General features: G+C 37.4%; 1 protein-coding gene across 2 annotated transcripts in view; it reads left to right on the forward strand.

Moving 5' to 3' along the window:
* The first annotated feature begins 134 nt into the window (after positions 1-134).
* Ddx42 (DEAD-box helicase 42) overlaps positions 135-22,119 on the forward strand; it is a 43,180-nt gene continuing 21,195 nt past the window's right edge. The window contains exons 1-4 of one of the 2 annotated variants that reach the window (XM_026402276.2): positions 135-332; positions 10,857-11,089; positions 13,781-13,931; positions 20,981-21,042. In XM_026402276.2, coding sequence (XP_026258061.1) covers positions 10,869-11,089; positions 13,781-13,931; positions 20,981-21,042 — 434 coding nt within the window. In that variant the 5' untranslated portion in view covers positions 135-332; positions 10,857-10,868. Of the gene's footprint in view, positions 333-485; positions 630-10,856; positions 11,090-13,780; positions 13,932-20,980; positions 21,043-22,119 lie in introns of those variants that run through there. The other variant, XM_026402275.2, reaches the window with a different exon arrangement.

Genomic DNA, 22,119 nt, shown 5'->3' on the forward strand with positions numbered 1-22,119 from the left:
CCCGCCCGTGGGCCGTAAGTGCCCTCGCCGAAGCCGGCATTTTCTATTAGGGTCCAGCCGGGTTGACGTCACTCTGAACTGGTGCTCCGGAAGCTAAAGGTGGCCATGCTCTATGGGACCATGTGGTCACAGGCATGCGAGGAAATGTTGCCCAAGTCTTATTTGCAAAGGAGCTGATTTGGGATCGACTTTTTTTTACGTATAAGTGGTTTTCAGCCAACCTCCTTTCTCTTGGAATTTTTGAGCAACTCCTTGTTACTGCCACTCTGTCTTCATCCCAGACCCCCTTTCTTGAAGGGCCATGAACACTTCACCCAGCAGCAGCTTCCCGTGTAAGTGCCCAAGGAGCCTGTGAGGGATTCTGGAACTTCATGGGCGGGAAGTAGCGGAGCCTTCCGGCAGCCGTAGCCCCCCAGGCCCCGCCCTTTGGCCCGCGCTCTCTTTACTGCGCATGTCAGGTGTGTGTTCCCCTCCCCCCCGGCAGCAACGGGCCGAGAGGCGGCGGCGGCGGCGAAGGGGGCGGAGAGGGAGGAGCGCGGCGGGACGGGGCCTGTACCGCGCGTACTTTGGCCGTGGGATTCTCTCCGCGCCGGCGGTAGTAGCAGCTGCCGCTGCAGCCATAGCAGCAGGTTTGTGGCAGAGGGGGAAGGGGGAGGCAGGACGCGGGGTCGCTAGCCCTTTGAAGCACTAGAGGTAACTATGGGGCCTAGCGAAGGCTGAGGAACCCCGGCCTCGCTTAACAAAGAGTCGGCGGAGCCTCTGGGGCCGGGGAGGGATGGGAGTGCAGTCTGAGGCCTCGAGGGAGCCTTCGGAGCTGCGTCGCCCTCCCACGGCTCCCGCTGCTAGCAACTCATGCCGAGGCCCAGTTGGCGGCTTTCCGGAGGCGGCGCCTGCCAGGTTAGGGAAGGGATTTGCAGGGTGCTGGGCTCCAGGCCGAGAGCCACCGGGAGGATTCTGACTCAGGTAGGCAGGGAGATAAAAGTCCCGGAGTAGGTGTTCCCGGTAGCAAAAGTTGACAAACAAGAAGATTGTAAAGACAGTGATCTTTGTGAAACCTTGGGTAGATCAGGGGTTAGCATCACCATTGTCACAAACTTTTTGCGGCCTGCTGGAAAGCTTATGTTAGCAAATAATTTATGTGGATTGCAAGCACGCACACCAAAAATATAGGGAAAAACATATTAATGAGAGTTTGGGGGGGTACTATAGATTCCTTATCCTGTGAGCATTTCCTTCTTTGGCCCTCAGTCTTTTAGTTTGCCTTTTAATTTTCTGTGGCTTCCCTGTATGTTGTTTCGTAAATGATTTTTGTATATTTGCACAGCCACATATACACGCACGAGTTCCTATGGGGCAAAGAACTGTATATTAATTCATTTAAACTTTTTAAGAGTCCCGCCCAGTTCTGGCAGGTAGAAAGTGAGCGGTGTTTAGAATAAAAATTTGTCTTTAAACTTTCATCGGTGAAAAAGTATTTTTCTGTACCCAGAAGGAAGATTATGTAGCATAATATAATTCATTCATTCAAGGAATATTTGTACTGATGCCTACTGTGTGCCTGTTCCCTGGGGTTGTTTTAGATATTGAGAGGTCTGTGACCTCTGTCCTCATGAAATTTTCTTGTGGGGAGGGAGACAGATATATATTCTGATGTATGTTAGAAGATAATCAGTGCCTCAGGGGGAAAATAAAGCTGAAAAGCAGGATGGGAAGGTGGTTTCAATTTGCAATAAAGTAGTGAGGGAAGTCCTTTCAGACAAGTTGATATTTAAACAGGAGGAGATGAGGGAGTGAGCAGTTGAAGTATCTGGGGAAAGGAACATTCCAGTGGAAGGAATGGCAAGAATAAAGGCCTTGAAGAGGATAAAGCTGGCCTATTAGAGGAACAGTGAGAAGACTGATGGGCTTGAAGTACTGAGCAAAGGAGGGAGTAATAGGAGATATGTTCAAGAAAGATGGGTGGGGGAGGACCAAGACATTTTAGGCTGTTATGAGGATTTCACCTTTACTCTGCAAAAGATGGGAACCATCCCCCAGCAGAGAACATAAAATTTGACTTGCATTGAAATAATGTAACATAATTCGAGCAGGAGGGCAGTTCTCCAGAAATGTGTTCTATCATAAGGATAGTCATAGTATTTAGTTTTATTAAATAGCAAAGAAAGGGATGTTTTTAAAAATAGCTAATCCAGCAATTACTTATTGGTTTTAGAAGAATGTGATGAAATTCTTGTTTTTTATACAGATTTTCATTAAAGTACTAATTAGTATACAGTGTGAGATTTCTCAAAGCAGATCATTAGGTAAAGTAGATGCTCATCAAGTGCCACTACTCCCCAAATTTTCCTCCAAAAACTCTAGTAATAAAGTAACAATTTTTATAATCAGTTGTTGTTTTTAGTCTACTACTTTCTTTATTGTACTAGGGATGGAATCCCCAGGGGTGCTGTACCATTGAGATCCACCCCCAGCCTCTTTATTTGGAGATAGTCTCTCAAAGTTGCTGAGGTTGCTCTAAAATCAATGTGTGATCCACCTGCCTCAGTTTCTCAAGTTGCTGGGATTACAGGAGCGTGCCACCGCACCTGGCTCCTTAATCTATTTTTAAAGTCATTTAGTCCATATCTTATTTTCACCAAAACACAAACTCTAAACTAGATTTCATCCTTACGCTGTACTCTTTGGTACTTCCATCATTTCTCTTTAGAATGTCTTTTTCTCAGCACATCTCTATCCTGCTTACAGACCTAACCTAGGTTCTAGATCTCTTAAGAAGCTTACCCCAACTTGTCAATGTCTTGCAATCTGTTATCTTCAGTGTCATAAGGTATTCCAATGTGAGTCTGAATTGAAAGATACCTGATATTATCAATTTACCAATGGACAGATTGATTTCTGGAGAAATGATGATGATAAACATAATGTCTACCTAAATGCTTTGAAGACTTTCTATATACCAGGCTTTGTCAAATGTATTTTTGTGTATGAACTCAGTTTTTCACTCCAACCCTTGAGGTAGGTGATATTCTTACCATTTTACAGATAGAGAAACTAAGACCCAGAGAAAAAAATAACTTTCTTGAGATTTGGTATCAAGTTAGTGGCAAAACTATAGTTTGAACATAGCCTGTGTTACTTTGCTGTTCTGTTGATTTCTTACTAAAGTATAGCATTTTAGACCCTAGAAATATACCAAATAGGACTTTTTATTTTTTCTCTTCAATCATTTTTTGTAGATCTCTTTGAGTATGTTGAGTAAGCATGAATAATTATTGAGTAATATACTCTGGAAAACATACTATAAAAGATTTTAAAGTATATAACTCTGCCAGGCTTGGTGGCATACACCTGTAATCCCAGAAGCTCGGGAGGCTGAGGGAGGAGGATCATGAGTTCAAAGCCAGCCTCAGCAACTAGGAGGCTCTAAGCATCTCAGTGAGACCCTGTCTCTAAATAAAATACAAAATAGGGCTGGGGGTGTGGCTCAGTGGTTGAGTGCCCCTGATTCAATCCCCAGTACAAAAAAAAAGTACATAACTCTTTCTTCAACCATGATGCCTATAATGTAGAATTCAAGAAATAAAACAAGAACATAGTTCTTGTATAACTTGATTCATTAAAATTAAATGTCAGGTTTGTTTGTTTTTTAAATCAGTTCCAAGTTTCAAACTTGGGATTCTCTTTCCTTGACCTCCCTAGTCGCTGGGATTAAAGGTGTGCACCACTGTGCCTGGCAAATGTCAGATGTTTTAAGACCAGACAGGGAGTTTGATGGAAGAGATACTACTTCTCTAGGAAATTATATCCATGTCATTTCTCTAGGAGTTGGTATTTTATATGGTTTTTGAAGGATACCAAGGGTAAGTAGATATAGTGAGAGATTTAGAAGGGAGAGAATCCAAATAGCAGGAAAAGCATTCATTAGAGTTCCTGGTTTTCTTGGGAAACTGAGTGCATGTGGGAAATCCTGGTTAATATGAATGGTAAAGTAGTTTGCTTATTCCAGCCTGATTGAAAAACTGTAGAGAGGTACTGAATTGTAAGAAGTAACAGAATCAGGAATGTGTGTTTGGAAGGCCTGAGGCCAGGATCTGGAAAAACCTGGAGGAATAGGGTTTTCACTGAGCATATCAGTGCTCATCTCTCTGATATGAGTAGTTCCACTATTCCCACAAAATGCTATTCTGCCAAATGAAGTAGATATTTGGGATGCCTCCAGAACTGCAGTATCTTGGATGGGCAGAAGGTAGGGTAAAGCATAGATCTTTTTTCGTTTATGGCTGTAGATGCCTTTTAACACTGTTCTTGGCCTTCAAAGCTTTGGCTGTAGTTTGGCTTTGAAAGGGGCAGGAGCTTCCTTCTTTGCCTTCAGAGTTACTTTGATGAAAAGCCATTCCCCCGCCCCACATTGATTAAACTGAGGAGTGCTCTACCCTGAACTACATCCCTACCCCCCACCTCTTTTGATTTTTCATTTTGAGACAGGGTCTCAGTTACCAAAGCTAGCATCTAACTTGCTGTCTGTCCTCTTCCTCTCAAGTAGCTGAGATTACAGGCAGGTGCCACCATGCCTCATATATTTTCTCTTTCTTTGATAGTAACCATTCTAATGGGTGTGGGGTACTATCTCATTCTGGTTTTGATTTGCATTTCCCTATAACCGAGTGATGTTGAGCATCCATCTGTTCCTGTTCTTATTGGCTATTTTTATATCTTCTTGGGAGAAATGTCTATTCAAGTTCTTTAGTCCTTTTTAAATTGGATTGTTTTTGTTGAATTTATTGTTTTTAATGAAATCTTTGAAGTTTACTTGGGTGTAGGAAGAAAAAACATTGAATATATACCTGGAAGCTACAGGATATTTCCATGTTTACCTTCTCTGTCATCAATCTGATAAGTGTTTACAGAGGTAGAGGTGAGATTTTAGATATATTTGTTGAGTTGTCCATCTTGGTGGGAAGGATGATATACCAAGCTTATTGTTAACCTGAGAGAAGACTGGGGCCAGGGGTATGTACCAAAAAGGGAGCTTTGAACAGACCCACATGTAGTGGGACTATAGTTTAACATTTTAATATTTTTTTATTTTATTTTAGCAGATATCTCTTAACATGAAAATTAATTTTTATAGCAGAGGAGTATTCATCTTTTTTCTTTATTTCTCTTTTTTTGTAACTTCATATGACCACTTAGAAATTAGAGTGGTAGCTGGTCACCATGATGCATGCCTATAATCCCAGTGACTGGAGGCTGAGGCAGGAGGATCATAAATTCAAGGCCAGCTGCAGAAATTTAGTGAGGACCTAAGCAGCTTAATGAGGCTGTCTCAATAAGGGTGTGGGAGTGGAGATGTCACTCAGTGGCAAAGTACTCCTGGATTCAGTCCTTAGTATCCCCACAGCATTCCCCCACCAAAAAAAGAAATTAGAGTGGTTATCTTCTTCTCTTAACTGTAATTCCCCGAAGCTGTGTCTCTGTCAGGGTTCAGTAGCTATATACATGGCTTTATAGTAGGGAAAAAAATTGTTAAAGAGAGCAAGAAATAAATGATGTGTTGGATGTTCTGGTTTAGCTTAATCAGGAAGGACAGCTAGATAACAAGATTTAGAAGACATTGGATTTCACGAATTCTAGGATGAATTTTGGAGAGCTTGGATGAACATTTATTTATTCATTTATTTGCAGTACTGGGGATTTGAACCCAGTAGTACTTTACCACTGAGCTGCATCCCAGCCCTTTTATTTTTTATTTTGAAACAGTCTCACTGAGTTGCTTAGGGCCTCACTCAGTTGGTTAGGCTGTCCTCAAACTTATGTTTCTCTGTCGTCTGCCTCCTGAGTTACTGGGATTACAGGTGTGCACCACTGTGCCCAGATTTGTACTTTATTTTAAATACATTTTTTCCATCTTGTGGTATAATCCTAGTGCAACTTCTCATCAAAATAAACTTTCCTAATTGAAAATGACCCTTCAGCTACCATTAAATTTATCAACCTCACTTAAATGAAAAAGAATTGGTGGTTGTCATCTTAAACAAAAATAAGAAGTACTGTAGCATTGTCTACATTGCTTCTTACAACACAAACTTTGAAAGACCTAGTGATGCTTTATAGAAAAGTTTAGTTGGTCTTGAAAAGGCACATGGTGGGGGCTGGGGATGTGGCTCAAGCGGTAGTGTGCTCGCCTGGCATGTGTGCGGCCCGGGTTCGATCCTCAGCACCACATACAAACAAAGATGTTGTGTCCGCCGAGAACTAAAAAATAAATATTAAAAATTCTCTCTCTCTCTCTCTCTCTCTCCCTCCCTCCCTCCCTCCCCCCCCCTCTCTCCTCTCTCCTCTCTCACTCTTCTCTTTAAAAAAAAAAAAAAGAAAGAAAAAAGAAAAGGCACATGGTGGGCTAGGATTGTGGCTCAGCGGTAGAACATTCACCTAGCACAGGCGGGACCCGGGTTTGATCCTCAGCACCACATAAAAATGAAGGCATTGTGTTGTGTCCATCTACACACGGTTTTTGTTTTGTTTTAAAGAAGTGATTTATTTTATACATATATATATATGTAAAAATTTTAGTTGTAGGTAACACAATATATTTGTTTATTTTTTTTTTTGTGGTGCTAAGGATTGAACCCAGTGTCTCACACATGCTAGGCAAGCACTCTACCACTGAGCTACAACCCCACCCCTTGTTTGTTTTTTAACATTCTGGAAGTTTTGCTACCACCACTCTTTCTGTTGCAGAGATGGCACCTGTGATTATTGGGATAGACTAGAATGTTGTTCAAACTAAAAGCCAGAGCCAAAATTTAACTGCACGGTAACAGTACACTTTTCCCCAGCCTTTTGTTTCCTAAATATGCAATTTTATATCATGCATTAGAGTACATAAACTGTGTTCTAATGATTTACCTCTAATTTTATAATATGGAAAAAAAATTAAGGAAGGATATGACCTGGGAAAGAGAAAAGTGTGCCCAAGAACCCTTATTGCAGTGAAAATAGACACATTTGTACCCCAACTATATAATAAGAAGATAATCCATTTGATTCCAGAAACACTGCTCAAACTTTTCTTCATTGATGAGAAAGATCCTCCTTTGGCGTTAACTGGGATGAGAGTATCAGTTTGTTTCGAAAGAAAAGTTGAGTACAACAGAAAATAGTTTTAACTTTGGTCCACATGCCTGTTAGCTTCTTCTTTTTTAAATTATTTATTTATTTGTTCTAATTGATTTGTTAACCTGTTAGCTTAAGAATAGTCATACTTCTCATAATCATTTCAAAAACAGGTGAGCTGGGCACAGTGGCACACCCCTGTAATTCCAACTGCTCAGGAGGCTGAGGCAGGAGGATGGGAAGTTCAAAGCCAGCCTCAGCAATTTAGAGAGGCCCTAAGCAACTTGGTGAGACCCTCTCTTTAAATAAAATTACAAAAAAGGACTGGGGATGTGGCTCAGTGGTTAAGTTCCCTTGGGTTCAACACCCTATAGCCCCCACACCCACCCCCCAAAAAAAATCCCAACATGTAAATATAGAAATGTATTTCCATGTATAATCAACATAGCTGTTCTGCCCTCATCCTCTGCCTTTTCCGCTTAGAAACCCACTATCAGTTTGCTTTTTAAACCCTCAGCACCTCATGGTCTTTCTGGCACCTTCAGCAGCATCTGCTTGGTTAGGCTCTCTCTTGGCTCTATAAGAACCTCAGCAATTTCTTTGTTATCTTTGTCTACTGTCTCTCATTCAGTCTTTTAAAACATGTGCCCTTTTTGCTTAAAATCAATGATTATTCATAGTTTACAATGTATTTTTGTATGGTATGCTGTTAAGATACATACTGAGCTGTTCATCTTGCCCTGTGTGTTTTTCCAAACATGTATCCTGCAACTTTTCCAGATATCCTACTAACCTGTAGCTTCAGTGAACTTTGGGTACTATTTGCAGTAATTTCAATTTAAAATGCCTCCTCTGCTGCCTCTTTGCTTTTAATACCTCTTTAAGCTTCAAAATTTAATATCATGTCATCTCTAGGAAAACTTATGTGACATCAGTTTTCCTCATCCTAATTCAAAGAACCCTTTCCTAGATCACCAATGAGTGAACTTTGTATAATACATCTGTTAGAAGGCATCATATTTTAATATATGGGGGTTTTTGTTGTAGTTTTGGTGGTGCCAGAAATCAAACCCAAGGCTTCAAGTGCTAAGCATATGCTCTACCACCGATCTGCGTACCAAGCCTATCATGTTCTTGGTGTTTTCATTTTTTGTCTTTAGTGGTGCTAGGGATTGGACTCAGGGTCTGCTAGGGAAATGCTCTACCACTGAGCAACTGTTGGTTTTTGGCTGGCCAAAACTACTACGGAGGCATCTCCTAGAGAAGAGCCAGATGTATGTTTAATATGCAAATGCCCAGTGCCTAACTACTTGTTTTCTTACCAAACTTGCAGTAAACTGTTGAAACTTTCCTTGCTAGGAGATCTTTTATGTGATTTATTTATTTTGGCAGCGGGGGTTGGGGGGACAGTCACGGGAAGTTCTAGGGATTGAACCCAGGGATGCTTTAACACGGAGTTATATTCACAGTATTTTTTATTTTTTACTTACTTTATTTATTGAGACAATAAATTGCTGAAGCTGGCCTTGATCTTTTGATCCTCTAGCCTCAGTCTTCCTAGCTACTGGGATTACAGGCATGTGCCATGTAATTTTTAAAATCCTGTCTTGTGATTCTTAAAATCCACCTGAGGACTGGGGTTGTGGCTCAGCAGTAGTGCACTCGCCTAGCATGTATGAGGTCCTGGGTTCCATCCTTAGTACCACATAAAAAAAATAATAATAATAAATTAAATAAAGGTATTGTGTCCGACTACAACTAAAAAATAAATATTTTTTAAAAAAATCTACCTGGAGCTGGGGTTGTGGCTCAGTGGTAGAGCACTTGTCTAGCCGGTGTGAGGCATTGGGTTCGGTTCTCAGCACCACATATAAGTGAGTGAAACAAAATAAAGGTCCGTCAACATCTAAAAAATATTTTAAAAAATTAAAAAAAAAATCCACCTGAATCTTTTTTTTGATATTTACTAATGGTAAATATCAAAACAAAAAAAAAGTGAAAATCAAGTAACTGGTATTAACGTTTTGATATAGACTTCCAACTATCTGTAATGTGTTTTTTGTTGTTGTTGTAGATGGACACAATATCTTTATTTATTTATTTTTATGTGGTGCTGAGTATTGAACCCAGTGCCTCACATGTGCTAAGCAAGTGCTCTACCACTGAGCTACAACCCCAGCCCCTATAATGTGCTTTTTACATAAATTGAATCATACCACTCACCTTGTTTTACTCAGTGTGTAACGGACATTTCCATAAATATAAGTAGTAATTAGAACTTCTCTTTACTAAGCAATTACATTTTAAAATTTGATATTAAGGAAATAATTAAGGGTATACACAAAGATAGAGCTATAATATGTTTTATAACAAAATAGTAGTGAAGAAATATTGACATTGCAGGGTATTACAGTATATCAGTAGATGAAGAAATTAATAAAATACTCAATATAGATTCAGTTTTGTCTTTAAATTTTGTGTATGTATATGTACACATGTAGATATTAAAAAACTACATATGTAGGAGAGGGAATTTCAGGCAGTTTTATTTATTTATTTGCTTTCTGAGTCCCCCCCCCCCCCGCCCCAATATGAATCTGCACTGGGTAAGCATTCAATCATTGAATTACACCTCAACTCTTTAAATCTGAAACAGTTTCACTAAGGTACCCAGGCCATCCTTAAACTTGTGATCCTTCTGCCTCAGCCTCTTAGGTACCTGGGTCAGGTGTGTGTCACCGTGCTGAGCTCCAACTTTCTGAGTTTTCTGTTTTTCTATGAAATTTGAATAAATTATGTCATTGAAATTTTTTTTTTTTTGGATTAAGCGGGGAAAGGCTTTTTGGAGCCAAGACTAGTAAGATTGAGATTATAAAATGATTTTAATACTAAGGAAATTTCTTTGTAATCCTTAACCATATGCTAACTGAATACTTAAGGGAATTTGTCAGTGAATTATGGTTTCTTCCTGGATAGTGTTCTTTCTAATAGGGAGTTGTCCAATAAATGTATGGTTAATAAGTACCCCTCAGAGATACATTTGTAAATATTAACTATAAATACTTGATTATGTCTTTTTTTTTTTTTTTTTTTTAAACAGTCTTACTGTTGCCCAGGCTGATCTCCAACATCTGAGCACTAGTGAAGCTCCTATCTTAGCCTCCTAAGTAGCTGAGGCTGTCAATGCCTATCTCCATTCCTGGCTCTGATCTTATCTTTTAAGTTTCAATTCTTTGGTTCTTCCAGATGTCATTATCAGAGGATAATTTTTGGTTTGGGGACAGTGTTGCCGATAGTGTCTCAGTCTTTGTTATTGTAAGCATTATATTATAATGTGTGGGGGCGGGGCGGGTGTTTTTTTGATTTTTAAAGTGTTTTTTTCTCCAGGTGACTAACTTCTGTGAGGATAAAGATTAAGAGATTATGTTTTTTAATCTCGATATTTTTAATTACTAATCTAATACCCAGCCCATATTAAGAGTCCCCAAAATATTTTATAAATATTTTTGGCAACTTAAATGTTTATTAGCAACGAAATCCATTTGAAGAGGGAGGTACTGCATTCCTATTTGAAATCCCAATAAAATGAATAATTCCTCAATATTTTAGGAAATAATCATTTGGTTGAGGTTATTATATCTATCTGAAGTGCAGTGTTATAGTTTTGAGGAACATAGTTTAAAATTATGGATAGCTGTTTATAAAGTTAATTTTATATTTGTGCATCTTATTCCTAACAGATTATTAGCACCATGAACTGGAATAAAGGTGGCCCGGGCACTAAGCGGGGATTTGGTTTCGGAGGTTTTGCCATCAGTGCTGGGAAGAAGGAGGAACCTAAACTCCCACAACAGTCCCATAGTGCCTTTGGGGCAACTAGCTCATCTTCTGGATTTGGGAAGTCAGCTCCACCACAGCTTCCTTCCTTCTACAAAATTGGATCTAAGCGAGCCAACTTTGATGAAGAAAATGCGTAAGTGGTAATTCTTGGTGTTTTAGCAAAGTTTGGGCTTTAAGTTTCTATTCCATTAGCAGAAATTAAGGCAAAGAAACTTTGTTTCCCAAGTAATAATGACTTCCTAAATCGGTTATCTCACTGAATTGTATTGTTCCTAGTATATAAATTGTTAAATCTACTTATTTGTAAGGAATATAATGTTTATACCTTTGTTTCATGAATAATGATTTCTCCCTGGCTAGCATTCTAGTGGGCAGTTACACAATAAATGCATGGTTTCAGGGTGGGAGACCATTGAAGCTTAAGTATGATTGAAGAGTTTTATATAATTTGAGTTTTGGTGGTCTTTACTGCACCCTTTTATTAATACCATATAAATCGTTCTGTGAAAACACGATTGTCAGATCTGGTAGAAACGTTATCTTAATATCTAAGTCCTCAAAATCATTATATTGTATCATCTTACAGTGATAGAAAAAATCTACTCAGATTTTCCCTACAGTTTTTTTGTTTTGGGGTACCGGGGATTGAACTCAGGGGCACTGGACCACTGAATCACATCCCCTTTGTATTTTAGAGACAGGGTCTCACTGAGTTGCTCAGTGCCTTGCTGTTGCTGAGGCTGGCTTTGAACTCATGATCCTCCTACCTCAGCCTCCCAAGCTCATCGTGTCTGGCTCCCCACAGTTCTTAGGAAACATATTTATCAATTATAATTTTTACCTTGCTTGTCTAATAAAATGTTGTAAAAAGCTGGAATTTAAGTGTTTGAGCTCTAATTCCTAAGGATAATTTTTCCTGAATTTGAAGAAATTTTGTTTTATTTTTTTACATTTGAAAATGTTTATTAATCATTGATGCATTGATGACAGGTGTAGAGTAAAATGAAAAGAAATTTCTTATGCATTGATGACAGGTGTAGAGTAAAATGAAAAGAAATTTCTTATTACTATTATTTCCATCCTGGTTCTGATGCTGCTTGAGTTTGTTTTGTTTTGATGTACTGGGAATTAAACCCAGGGCCTTGCACATGCTAGGCAAAATGTTTTTCAGCTGAGCTACCTCTTCAGCCATTTTTGTTTATTTTGAGATTGGGTCTCTAAGTTTCCCATGCTGGCCTTATACTTGAGATCCACCTGCCTCAGCCTCCCATGTAGTGCTGGGATTACTGGCATACCTCACTGTTCCCAGCCATAAGTTGTTGTTTTTTTTTTTAATAGTTAGGATTATACTCTAAAATAACGATAAATAGTATGTTGAATGCATGAACCAGTAACATTTTATCATTATTAAGTTTTACTTGCTATACATAAGTGCATGTGCCATACTCTTGTGTTACTGGTAGCACAGTAGGTTTGTTTATACCAGCATTAGCACATCACCACAGACATGTGAGTGATGTTTTGTGTTACAGTATCTGTAGGCATTAGGAAATTTTCAATTCTTTTATAATTTTATGGGACTACCACTATATATATGTGATCTGTTGCTGACCTAAATGTTATTGTGAAATGTATGACTATTAATTAGTATGTACATAATTACTACATTAGTGTACATATATGTGTATATATGTATGTATAGCATAAGTTGTTGGAGCTTTTTAAAATAATTTCTATGAAAACTTGAAATGCTTTAAATTTTTAAGTTGCAGATGTTTGAACTAATATTTGTTAATATATTTTTTTTTAATTTTGAGGTAATGTCTAAACGATGTTTTATTTTAATTTATCAAGATCTATACTGACATCCTTTTCTGGAATGTTTGTTGTAGAAAGAGTGATGGTTTCTCCAGGCTTTGAAGATGTCCTCTCTCAACACTTTCAAGTAGTGTGGTGAATGATTGTGGACTGAGCAATTTTTTGTTACTGGGGATTGAACTCAGGGCCACTTAACAGCTGAGCCACATCCCCAGCTCTATTTTGTATTTTATTTAGAGACAGGGTCTCACTGAGTTGCTTAGTGCCTTGCTTTTTCTGAGGCTGGCTTTCAACTCACAATCCTCCTGCCTCAGCCTTCTGAGCCACTTCTGTTGGTTCTCGAAAAATAGTCCAGAACTTCTAAAGAAAATCCTTAGACTTTTGAAAATATTTTTAAGTTTTTAAGGATTATAAAGAATATGTTGTTTTTAATATTTCAATCAAAAGGTTTATTTTTTCCTTTTTATCACATACTCTTTAATATTTAACCAATCTTATTCCAATGTAAAATATTTAATTTATATTGGAAATTCATTTCTTTTAACAGAACTGGGGATGTGATTTGAACAGACACTCTTGAAATGGAGTATCTGCCATGACTGTTTTCTTGTAATATTATTAGAATTTTTGCACGTACTTAGTAATACTTAATTAAGTTTTTAAGTCTTAAAGCCATGAAGAGTCGCTTAATTTGACCTGAATAGAGTTTTTTGTTGTTGTTTTCAGACAGGGTTTTGATAAGTTGTTGGTCTTGCTGAGCTGTTGAGGTTGGCTTCAAACTTAAAATCCTCCTATCTTAGCCTCCTAAGCTGCCAGAATTACAGACTTGCAACACCACACCTAGCTAGAAAAAAAATTTTTAATAGTAAGATAGACCATAGTACTCCAACACACACACACAAAGGTTGTATAAAAAGATGTGCCATAATAAAAATTTCCATTAAATGTCAGATTCACTGAACCCAGACTAAATAGTCACTTTACCACTCTACATTTTAATTTTCAGCTATTTTGAAGATGAGGAAGAGGACTCTAGCAATGTTGACTTACCTTACATTCCTGCTGAAAACTCACCTACCCGCCAGCAGTTTCATTCCAAGCCAGCAGATTCTGACAGTGATGATGATCCCTTGGAAGCATTTATGGCTGAAGTGGAGGCAAGTATCAGTTTATTTCTTCATTAAAATATGTAACAGTTAGCTAGGCATTGTGAAACTTACCTGTAATCCCAGCTCTTCAGGAGGCTGAGGCAGGAAGATACAAGTTTGAGGCTAGCCTGGGCAGCTTAACAAGACTATGTCTCAAAAAGTAATAAAAATTGGGAGCCAGGCACAGTGGCCAGTGTTTGCAATCCCAGCAATTCAGGAAGGCAAAGCAGGAAGATTATAAGTTCAAGCCTTGCCCGGGCAACTTTAGTGAGACCTGGTCTCAAAGATTTGGTGTATAGCTGAGTGCTAGAGCAACCCTGTACCACTAAAAAACAAAAACGAATTAAAAATTAATCAGAATTAGTTGACAATTATTAATAATTTTAGTTATTAACAGTAATTAAAAACTAGTTAACAAGGGCTGGGGTTGAGCGCTTGCTCAGTGGTGGAGCGCTTGCCTTGCATGTATGAAGCACTGGGTTTGATTCTCAGCACTGCATAAATATATGAAAAGAATAAAGGTCCATCGACAACTAAAAAATATTTTTTAAAAAGAAAAGAAATAGTTAACAAACCCTGTTCATATTTTGGATTCTGCTTGTTTTATTTGTTTAATTTTACTCTCAACTTCCCTTGCCCCATAATATTTTTTAGTTGTAGATGGACACAATACCTCATTTTATTCATTTATTTATTAAATTTTTAAGTTTGACTATTTTAGGTGTTTGTTTAAGAATCTTAACTCATCTTTCTATTCTTCCAATCTTCTTCTTTTTTTAATTAAATTATTTTTCTGTTATGACAGCAGAATGAAGTTCATTTCATATTACACATAGAACATAATTTTTCAAGTCACTGATTGTACACAAAGTATTTTCACAGCATTCGTGTACTCATTCATGTACTTAGGGTAATGATGTTTAAGTCATTCCACCATCATTCCTACCCCTTTGCCCCCTCCTATCCCCCTCCCTCCCCTTTGTCCTATCTAAAGTTCCTCCATTTCTCCCATGCCCCCTGCCCATCACCATTATGAGTCAGTCATTTTTTAAAATATATTTTTTTAGTTATATGTGAACATAATATCTTTATTTCATTTTTTTTTTTTTTAATGTGGTCTGAGGATTGAACCCAGTGCTTCACATGTGAGGGGCAAACGCTCTACCAGTGAGCCACAACCCCAGCTATCACTTATTTATTTATTTAGAGAATTTTTTAATATTTATTTTTTAGTTTTCAGCAGACACAACATCTTTGTATGTGGTGCTGAGGATCAAACCCGGGCTGCACGCATGCCAGGCGAGCGTGCTACCTCTTGAGCCACATCCCCAGCCCTATTTATTTATTTATTTATTTTTATGTAGTGCTGAGGATTGAACCTAGTGCTCCAATACTGAGCCACAACCCCAGCCCTGTGTAATCATAGTGTTATTCAATCTAGCACTTATGAAGTACATATTTATGTAAGATAATTAAACTTCCAGCTTAAATTACAAATTTTGTAGTTTTAAATGTTACTTCTTATTAACATTAGTATTAGTATTTATAACCTTCCCATAGGAATTAAAACTTATGACCACTCCCATCTGGAAATTCTTCTCACTAGATTTTTATGATTTTTGCATTTTTTCCTCATCTCTGTGGCTTGCTTGCTTTCTTTCTATTTAGTTGCTTATTTATTTTTTTATTATGGAAAATTTCAGACATATAACATTAGAATAATAAAATGAACTTTTCAAATTTGTCAATTAACTTTTAACCAGTCTTCTGTGATCAAACCCCTCCCTCCTCATGTCATGGTGGTGCACATCTATAGTTCTAGTAACTCAGGAGGATTGCAAGTTTGAGGTCAGCCTCAGCAACTTAGCAAGGACCTAAGCAATTTAATAAGAACCTATCTGAAAATAAAGGATTAGGGATGTGGCTCAGTGATTATGTGCCCATGGGTTCAATCTCCAGTACACAAAACAAATACAAAAACCCTCCCTCCTCAAAACCTGTTTTGGGTAGTTTTAAAGTAAATTCAAGACACATAATTTCATCTGTCAGTATTTCTGTATGTATAAGATGACAAAATCCTTAAATATATATTTATGATCTTTCTTCTTATGATCCTCTCTCAGTTCCTCAAATATAGAGGCCCTTTAGTGTTCTCTACATTAATTTACTGTCTGTCTCTTTTTTTTTTTTTTTTGCTTTCATTACTGGGGATTCAACTCTTGGCCTCATGCATTCTAGCCAAGCACTCTACACACTACCTTACTCTTTATACATTTGTTAGTTACCTTATCCACTTATAAAACTTAACTTCTGTGTGCATAATTCACGTCTTTAATCCCATGCTTTGTTTTGTTTTGTTTTGTTTTTTTTTTCAGTTTTAACCCTACTTTTCTGGAAGCATATTGACCATTTTTACCTGGGCATGTCCCAGTGCCACCTTAAACCCAGTTCATTATCTTTTCCTCTTTAACTAGTTCACTGTCTTGTCTTATTCCTATTACTAGCACCAGTACTCATACAATATAAAACCTTGTTTTAGCATCTTTCTTTCACTTGTCCCCACCCACTTTTTTTTAAAAGCAGATTTTCAAGCATATATATTTCTTGTTTGGGGGGGTATTGGTACCCAGGGGCACTTAACTGAGCTACAACCCCATCTCCTGATCTTTTATTTTTTATTTTGAGTTGCTAGGGCCTTGCTAAATTGCTAAGGTTGACCTCACACTTGATATCCTCCTGCCTCAACCTTCCAGGTTGCTGGGATTATAGGTGTGCGCCACTGAGCTCAGCTTCAAACATATTCTTACTATAAACTATAGGACATAGAAAAAAATGTATATATAATTTTTAACATCAGACAACTGAGCCCTATGATAGTATTTACTCATTTGTGTATGTGTATGATGCTAGGGATTGAGTCCAGCACCTCATGCATGCTAGGCCAAGCCCTAATATAATTTATATAGCCTGCCTTGCATCATACTGACAATATTTGGATAGCAGGAACTCAAATCTAATTTTTCTTGCATTAGTAGTCCAAGAGCATAACTTTTTCCAGTATGTAACACTGCCCTTCTTCATTTACTAAGTGGGTTGATCTTCACAGTGTCCCTTGCATCTTTTCATTCCTTTCTGTTTTCACCATTATTTATTCTACTCTATACTCTATTTAACTGTTGTCTGATTTAAATATTTTCTCTCCTTCAGACTGTCCCCTCTCCTGTTTATGTGGTCTATAGCTACAAGTTGATGAGACCAAATCACATTTCTTATTAATTCCTTTTATTTAAAATCTCTCCTTCGTTGCTTATGAAATAACATTCTCCCAGATTCCTAATTTGTCTCCAGTCAGAATTCATCTCTTCTCTAAGAAAAGAGGGAACGGATACAATATGGACGTGTTTTAATTTGATCTAGATGTTGTTTGTAAAAATAAGAGCCACCATTTTTAAAGTCAGGGAATTTTGTCTTAATTTTCAGGCTCCATGAAGTGGAATAGCTAGCAATACTAAGCCTGCTTTCTTGTGTGGCAAAAATAAGCTATTGCTGAGTAAGTGGCTCTCTACTTTATAGACAAGGCATGCATTTTCCTTGTTCACATCAATCCCTGTTTTCTTGATGTTTATCAAAACACTTGCTTTATAATTTTTCTTTTGGTAGAGGAATATTTTTCCAAATTCAGTTCAGTTACATAATCAGAAATAAAAAGACTGAGGGCGATTCAAGAAAAATTAGCATGCTTCTTGAGAAGATTATTCCTGTTTACTGGAATGCAAGAAAAGTATGTTTATGTGGCAAAAGAATACAACTTTTTATTTTTTAACATTTATTTTTTAGTTGTAGGTGGACACAATACCTTTCTTTTATTTTTATGTGGTGCTGAGGATCGAACCCAGTGACTCATGCATGCTAAACAAGAGCTCTACCTCTGAGCCACAACCCTGGCCCCAGAATACAGCTTTTCTTTTCTTTTTTTTTTTTTAAAGAGAGAGTGAGAGAGGAGAGAGAGAGAGAATTTTTAATATTTATTTTTTTAGTTCTCGGCGGACACAACATCTTTGTTGGTATGTGGTGCTGAGGATCGAACCCGGGCCACACGCATGCCAGGCGAGCGCGCTACCGCTTGAGCCACATCCCCAGCCCAATATACAGCTTTTCTTATCGTCGCTTTATTCATTTATTACCAGCTTGGCACCCATTAGATATTTGAGTTTCTCACCTTTGATTTAGTCCAGTTCAAGTACTTGTTGAAAGTATGTACCTAAAAGGAGACAGGGCCAGAATTCACCTCTAGCTCTCAAATTCTTCATGTTGTTTTATTCTTTATCTGAGTTCTAGCACTGTGTATTTCTGCCACATGAACTATTCAGGACATTCTCATATGCTTCCCAAAATTATTCAGGACATACATGTACCTTACAATGTAATAGGTATTTAAGTAAATATGTTAAATGATTCATTCTGAAAGTAAAGACCAAAAATGATTTGCAGTGTTTGAGATGTCTTGAACCTATTGTGTTTTCTTCCTCTTCTTGAGATGTGTATGTTTCCTAAGAGCTGTGTTTTCAAGAGAACCTTGTCATTGTTTCTTGAAATCCCTAGTTGATGGATTAAAAGAAACATCAGTTCCTGATTTTCTAGGTTTAAATTTAGATTTAAATTATAGTAGTGGCAGCTGACATAGCCCCTTTTGAATGAAAGTAAACAAGAACATCCCAAATTCTCCTGCTTGGCATTTAAATAGTTGAAGTTGTTTGGAGGTTAAATCTTTTTTGGTACAGTTATCATTTCTCCTGGGTATCTTTTTGGTGTGTGGTATCAAGGAGTTTTGCTTGTTTTAGAGATTGAATGTTATCTGATCTAGAAGAACATGTTGATGCCTAAGTGGTTGTTTTTTTTTGTTTTGTTTTTTGATACTGGAAATTGAGCCCAGGAATGCTTTACCACTGAGCTATATATCTAGTCTTATTTTTTATTTTAAGAACATAGTCTCACTGAGTTGCCCAGGCTGGTCTGACTTACTGTTGTCCTGCCTCAGCCTCCTGAGTTGCTGGGATTACACCTGGCTGTTTGCATTAATTCTTTTTTTTTAGTTGTGACAGACCAAATATTTTTATTTTATTTGTTTATTTTTATGTGGTGCTAAGGATTAAACCTAGTGCCTCATGTGCTAGGCAAGCACTCTTGTCACTGAGCAACAGCCCCAGCCCTGATTGTGTTGTTTATTTCACATGTCGGTTTTTCTAAAAAGTCTAAACTTTTCTAGTACTTAAACTAGATGATTTATTCTTAGGTAGTGTTCTAAAGAAAGATTTAGTCTAAAAAAAACAGTCCTTCAAGTGTTGTGATCTGATCTATTTAATGTGTTACATTGTATCCTGTTTAATTTATAATAATATGTATATCTTGTATCTGACAACTTTCAATTCCTTGAAAAGTAGATTGTGTTTAATACTTTTTTAAAAAATAATTACTCTCTATTGGGAACATTTGACTTAGCAGAACATCTAACCATGCCATTATGTACATAGTGACATTTTTAAAAATCAAAGATAGAAAAATTTACATTGCTTTATGACAAACAGTTGTGCAGAATATGTATAACCTTAGGAAATCATGTAAATCTTTTGATATTGATTTCAAATGTATAAAACAAAGGAACTATGTAGTAGTGCATGTCAGTTTACTGTGCATAAGAATTGGCTAAGGAAAATGAAAAAAAACTACACATTTAACTCCATCCCCAGGAATTCTGATGTTGTAGGTCTAGAACAGAGTTTTCAACTACAGAATTATTAGTGTTTGGGGTTGAATATTTTTCTTATGACTGTTATTCTGTATATTGGAGAATGTTTAACTGCATCTCTGGACTTTGCCAACCTGTAACACCACCTCCCTCGCTCCCCAAGTTTTGATAACCAGAAGTATCACCAGACCCTACCAAATGTCAAACCCAGGTTTAGTACCCCTTTCCAAATGGTTCTCAGATCCAGAAAATTGTATTTTTTTACCAGGCCTACTGGTAACTAACATAAGTGGTCTCAATTTACACTTGGAGAAATCCTGATTTGCCTGAATTTTAGCTCCTTTAAAGCCGTAGTTAAATCATTAACTTAAAAAAAAGTGACCCATTGTTATATGTTTGTGAGTCAAGTGTTTTTGTTAATTTTTCTGTTCAAGGTAGAAGTATATATATATATTACAGATTAAAAAATTTTCAGTCTAGCTGGGTGTGGTGGCTACTTGGAAGGCTGAGTCAGGAAGATCACAAGTTTGAGGCCAGCCTGCAGAACTTAACAAGACCCTGTCTCAAAAAAAAAAAAAAAATGAAAAGGGCTAGATACCCAGCTTGATGATAGTACTTGCCCAGCATGTGTGAGACCCTTTGTTTAATCCCCAGTACTCCCAAAATAATAATATAATATTGAAACAAAAATCACACAGTCCATGTAGAGCCAAGATTTTAGAATATTTGGATTTTTCTTTCAAAAATAATTATCAAAAGTGGACTTTGATTATACCAAAATGCAGTTGTCAGAAAATAACTAGGGATGGGGTTGTTGTTCAGCAGTAGAGCACTTGCCTAGCATGTGTGAGGCACTGGGCACTGGGTTTTAAGCACAACTTAAAAAATAAATAAATAAAACAAAATAAAGGTATTGTGTCCATCTACAACTGAATTTTTTAAAAAAATAACTAAAGCTATGACAATAGTTGTTCCAATCTGAATTCTTTTGTTTGTTTTTTTATTTTTATATGGTGCTGAGGATCGAACCCAGTGCCTCACACATGCTAGGCGAGCGCTCTATCACTGAGCCACAACCCCAGTCCCCCAATCTGAATTCTTTATAAAAAAAATATTTCCCAGGCTAGGGTTGTGACTCAGCGGTAGGGCGCTCGCCTCGCACCCTGGATTCGATCCTCAGCACCACATAAAAGTAAATAAGTAAAATAAAGGTATTGTGCCCAACTACAACTAAAAATATATATATATTTTTAAAATTTCCCTTTCAGTGTTTTTAGTTATTGTGATTACCTATGATCTTTTGTTTCATTAGGATCAGGCAGCTAGAGACATGAAGAGGCTTGAAGAAAAGGACAAGGAAAGAAAAAACGTAAAGTAAGTTGTTTTCTTCTCCCTTACCATGGTTACTTGAAAATTACTAAAGTACTGCTAGGTCTACCTTCCCAAAGTTTATAGAGGGAAAAAAAAAAGTATATAAATATCTTTACTTAGTCTTGGGTTGTAGCTCAGTGGTAGACTACGCACTTGCCTAGCATGTGTGAGGCACTGGGTTCGATCCTCAGCACCAGATAAAAATAAATAAATAAAATAAAGGTCCATCAACAAATAAAAAAATTTTTTAAAAATAAATATCTTTACTTGAACATATTCCTATATTTTGAGTATTTTTATAGGTATAGAGATGGCAAAAAATCTTTGCGTTTCCAATAATTAAGAGGTATTCTGTTTGAAAGAATAGCATTTGGTCTTCAACTTATAAATAATTGTGGTAAACATAAGAAATAAATTACAGTGGGGTTTAGGAGAACATAATTACTGAAGTTTTGGTTCATTCTTTTGAGTTTTGTCCCATAATTAGTATAAAATAATCATGAGGGCTGTAGTTGTAGCTCAGTGGTAGAGTGCTTACCTAGCATGTGTGAGGCACTGGGTTCGATCCTCAGCACAACATTAAAAAATAAATAAATAAAATAAAGGCATTGGGTCCATTTACAACTGAAGTGACATCATGCTTTAGTAACCATAGTCAGAACTTGAATACTTTATTTCCTGGGAAAGAAGAAACTTCTCTTTCCCTTGCTATAATATATTCCTAAGGCTTTTTCTGTCAGACATGGTTGGATTTTTCTCTCTATTTGCTTTGCCAGTCAGTGGTTCAACCTCTTCCCAGAGCTCCTGTGCCATGTGGAGGTTCAGCCCTCTTTGGGTGTTCATGATGTATTGCATTCTCTTCCAGCTGCCCTAGCCTGGTGATGTTGCTTTGCTAGTTGCCTTAGGAATACAAAGTGTTATAGATAGGCAGAAAGTCTGATTAGAACGAGATGGTGGTAGGGGCTGGGGTTGTGGCTCAGTGGTAGAGTGATTGCCTAGCATGTGTGGGACACTGGGTTCGATTCTCAGTACTGCTTATAAGTAAATGAATAAAATAAAGGTCCATCAACATATATATAT

This window comes from Urocitellus parryii, chromosome 7 (assembly GCF_045843805.1).
Source record: "Urocitellus parryii isolate mUroPar1 chromosome 7, mUroPar1.hap1, whole genome shotgun sequence".
In the NCBI taxonomy this organism is placed as follows: Eukaryota; Metazoa; Chordata; class Mammalia; order Rodentia; family Sciuridae; genus Urocitellus; species Urocitellus parryii.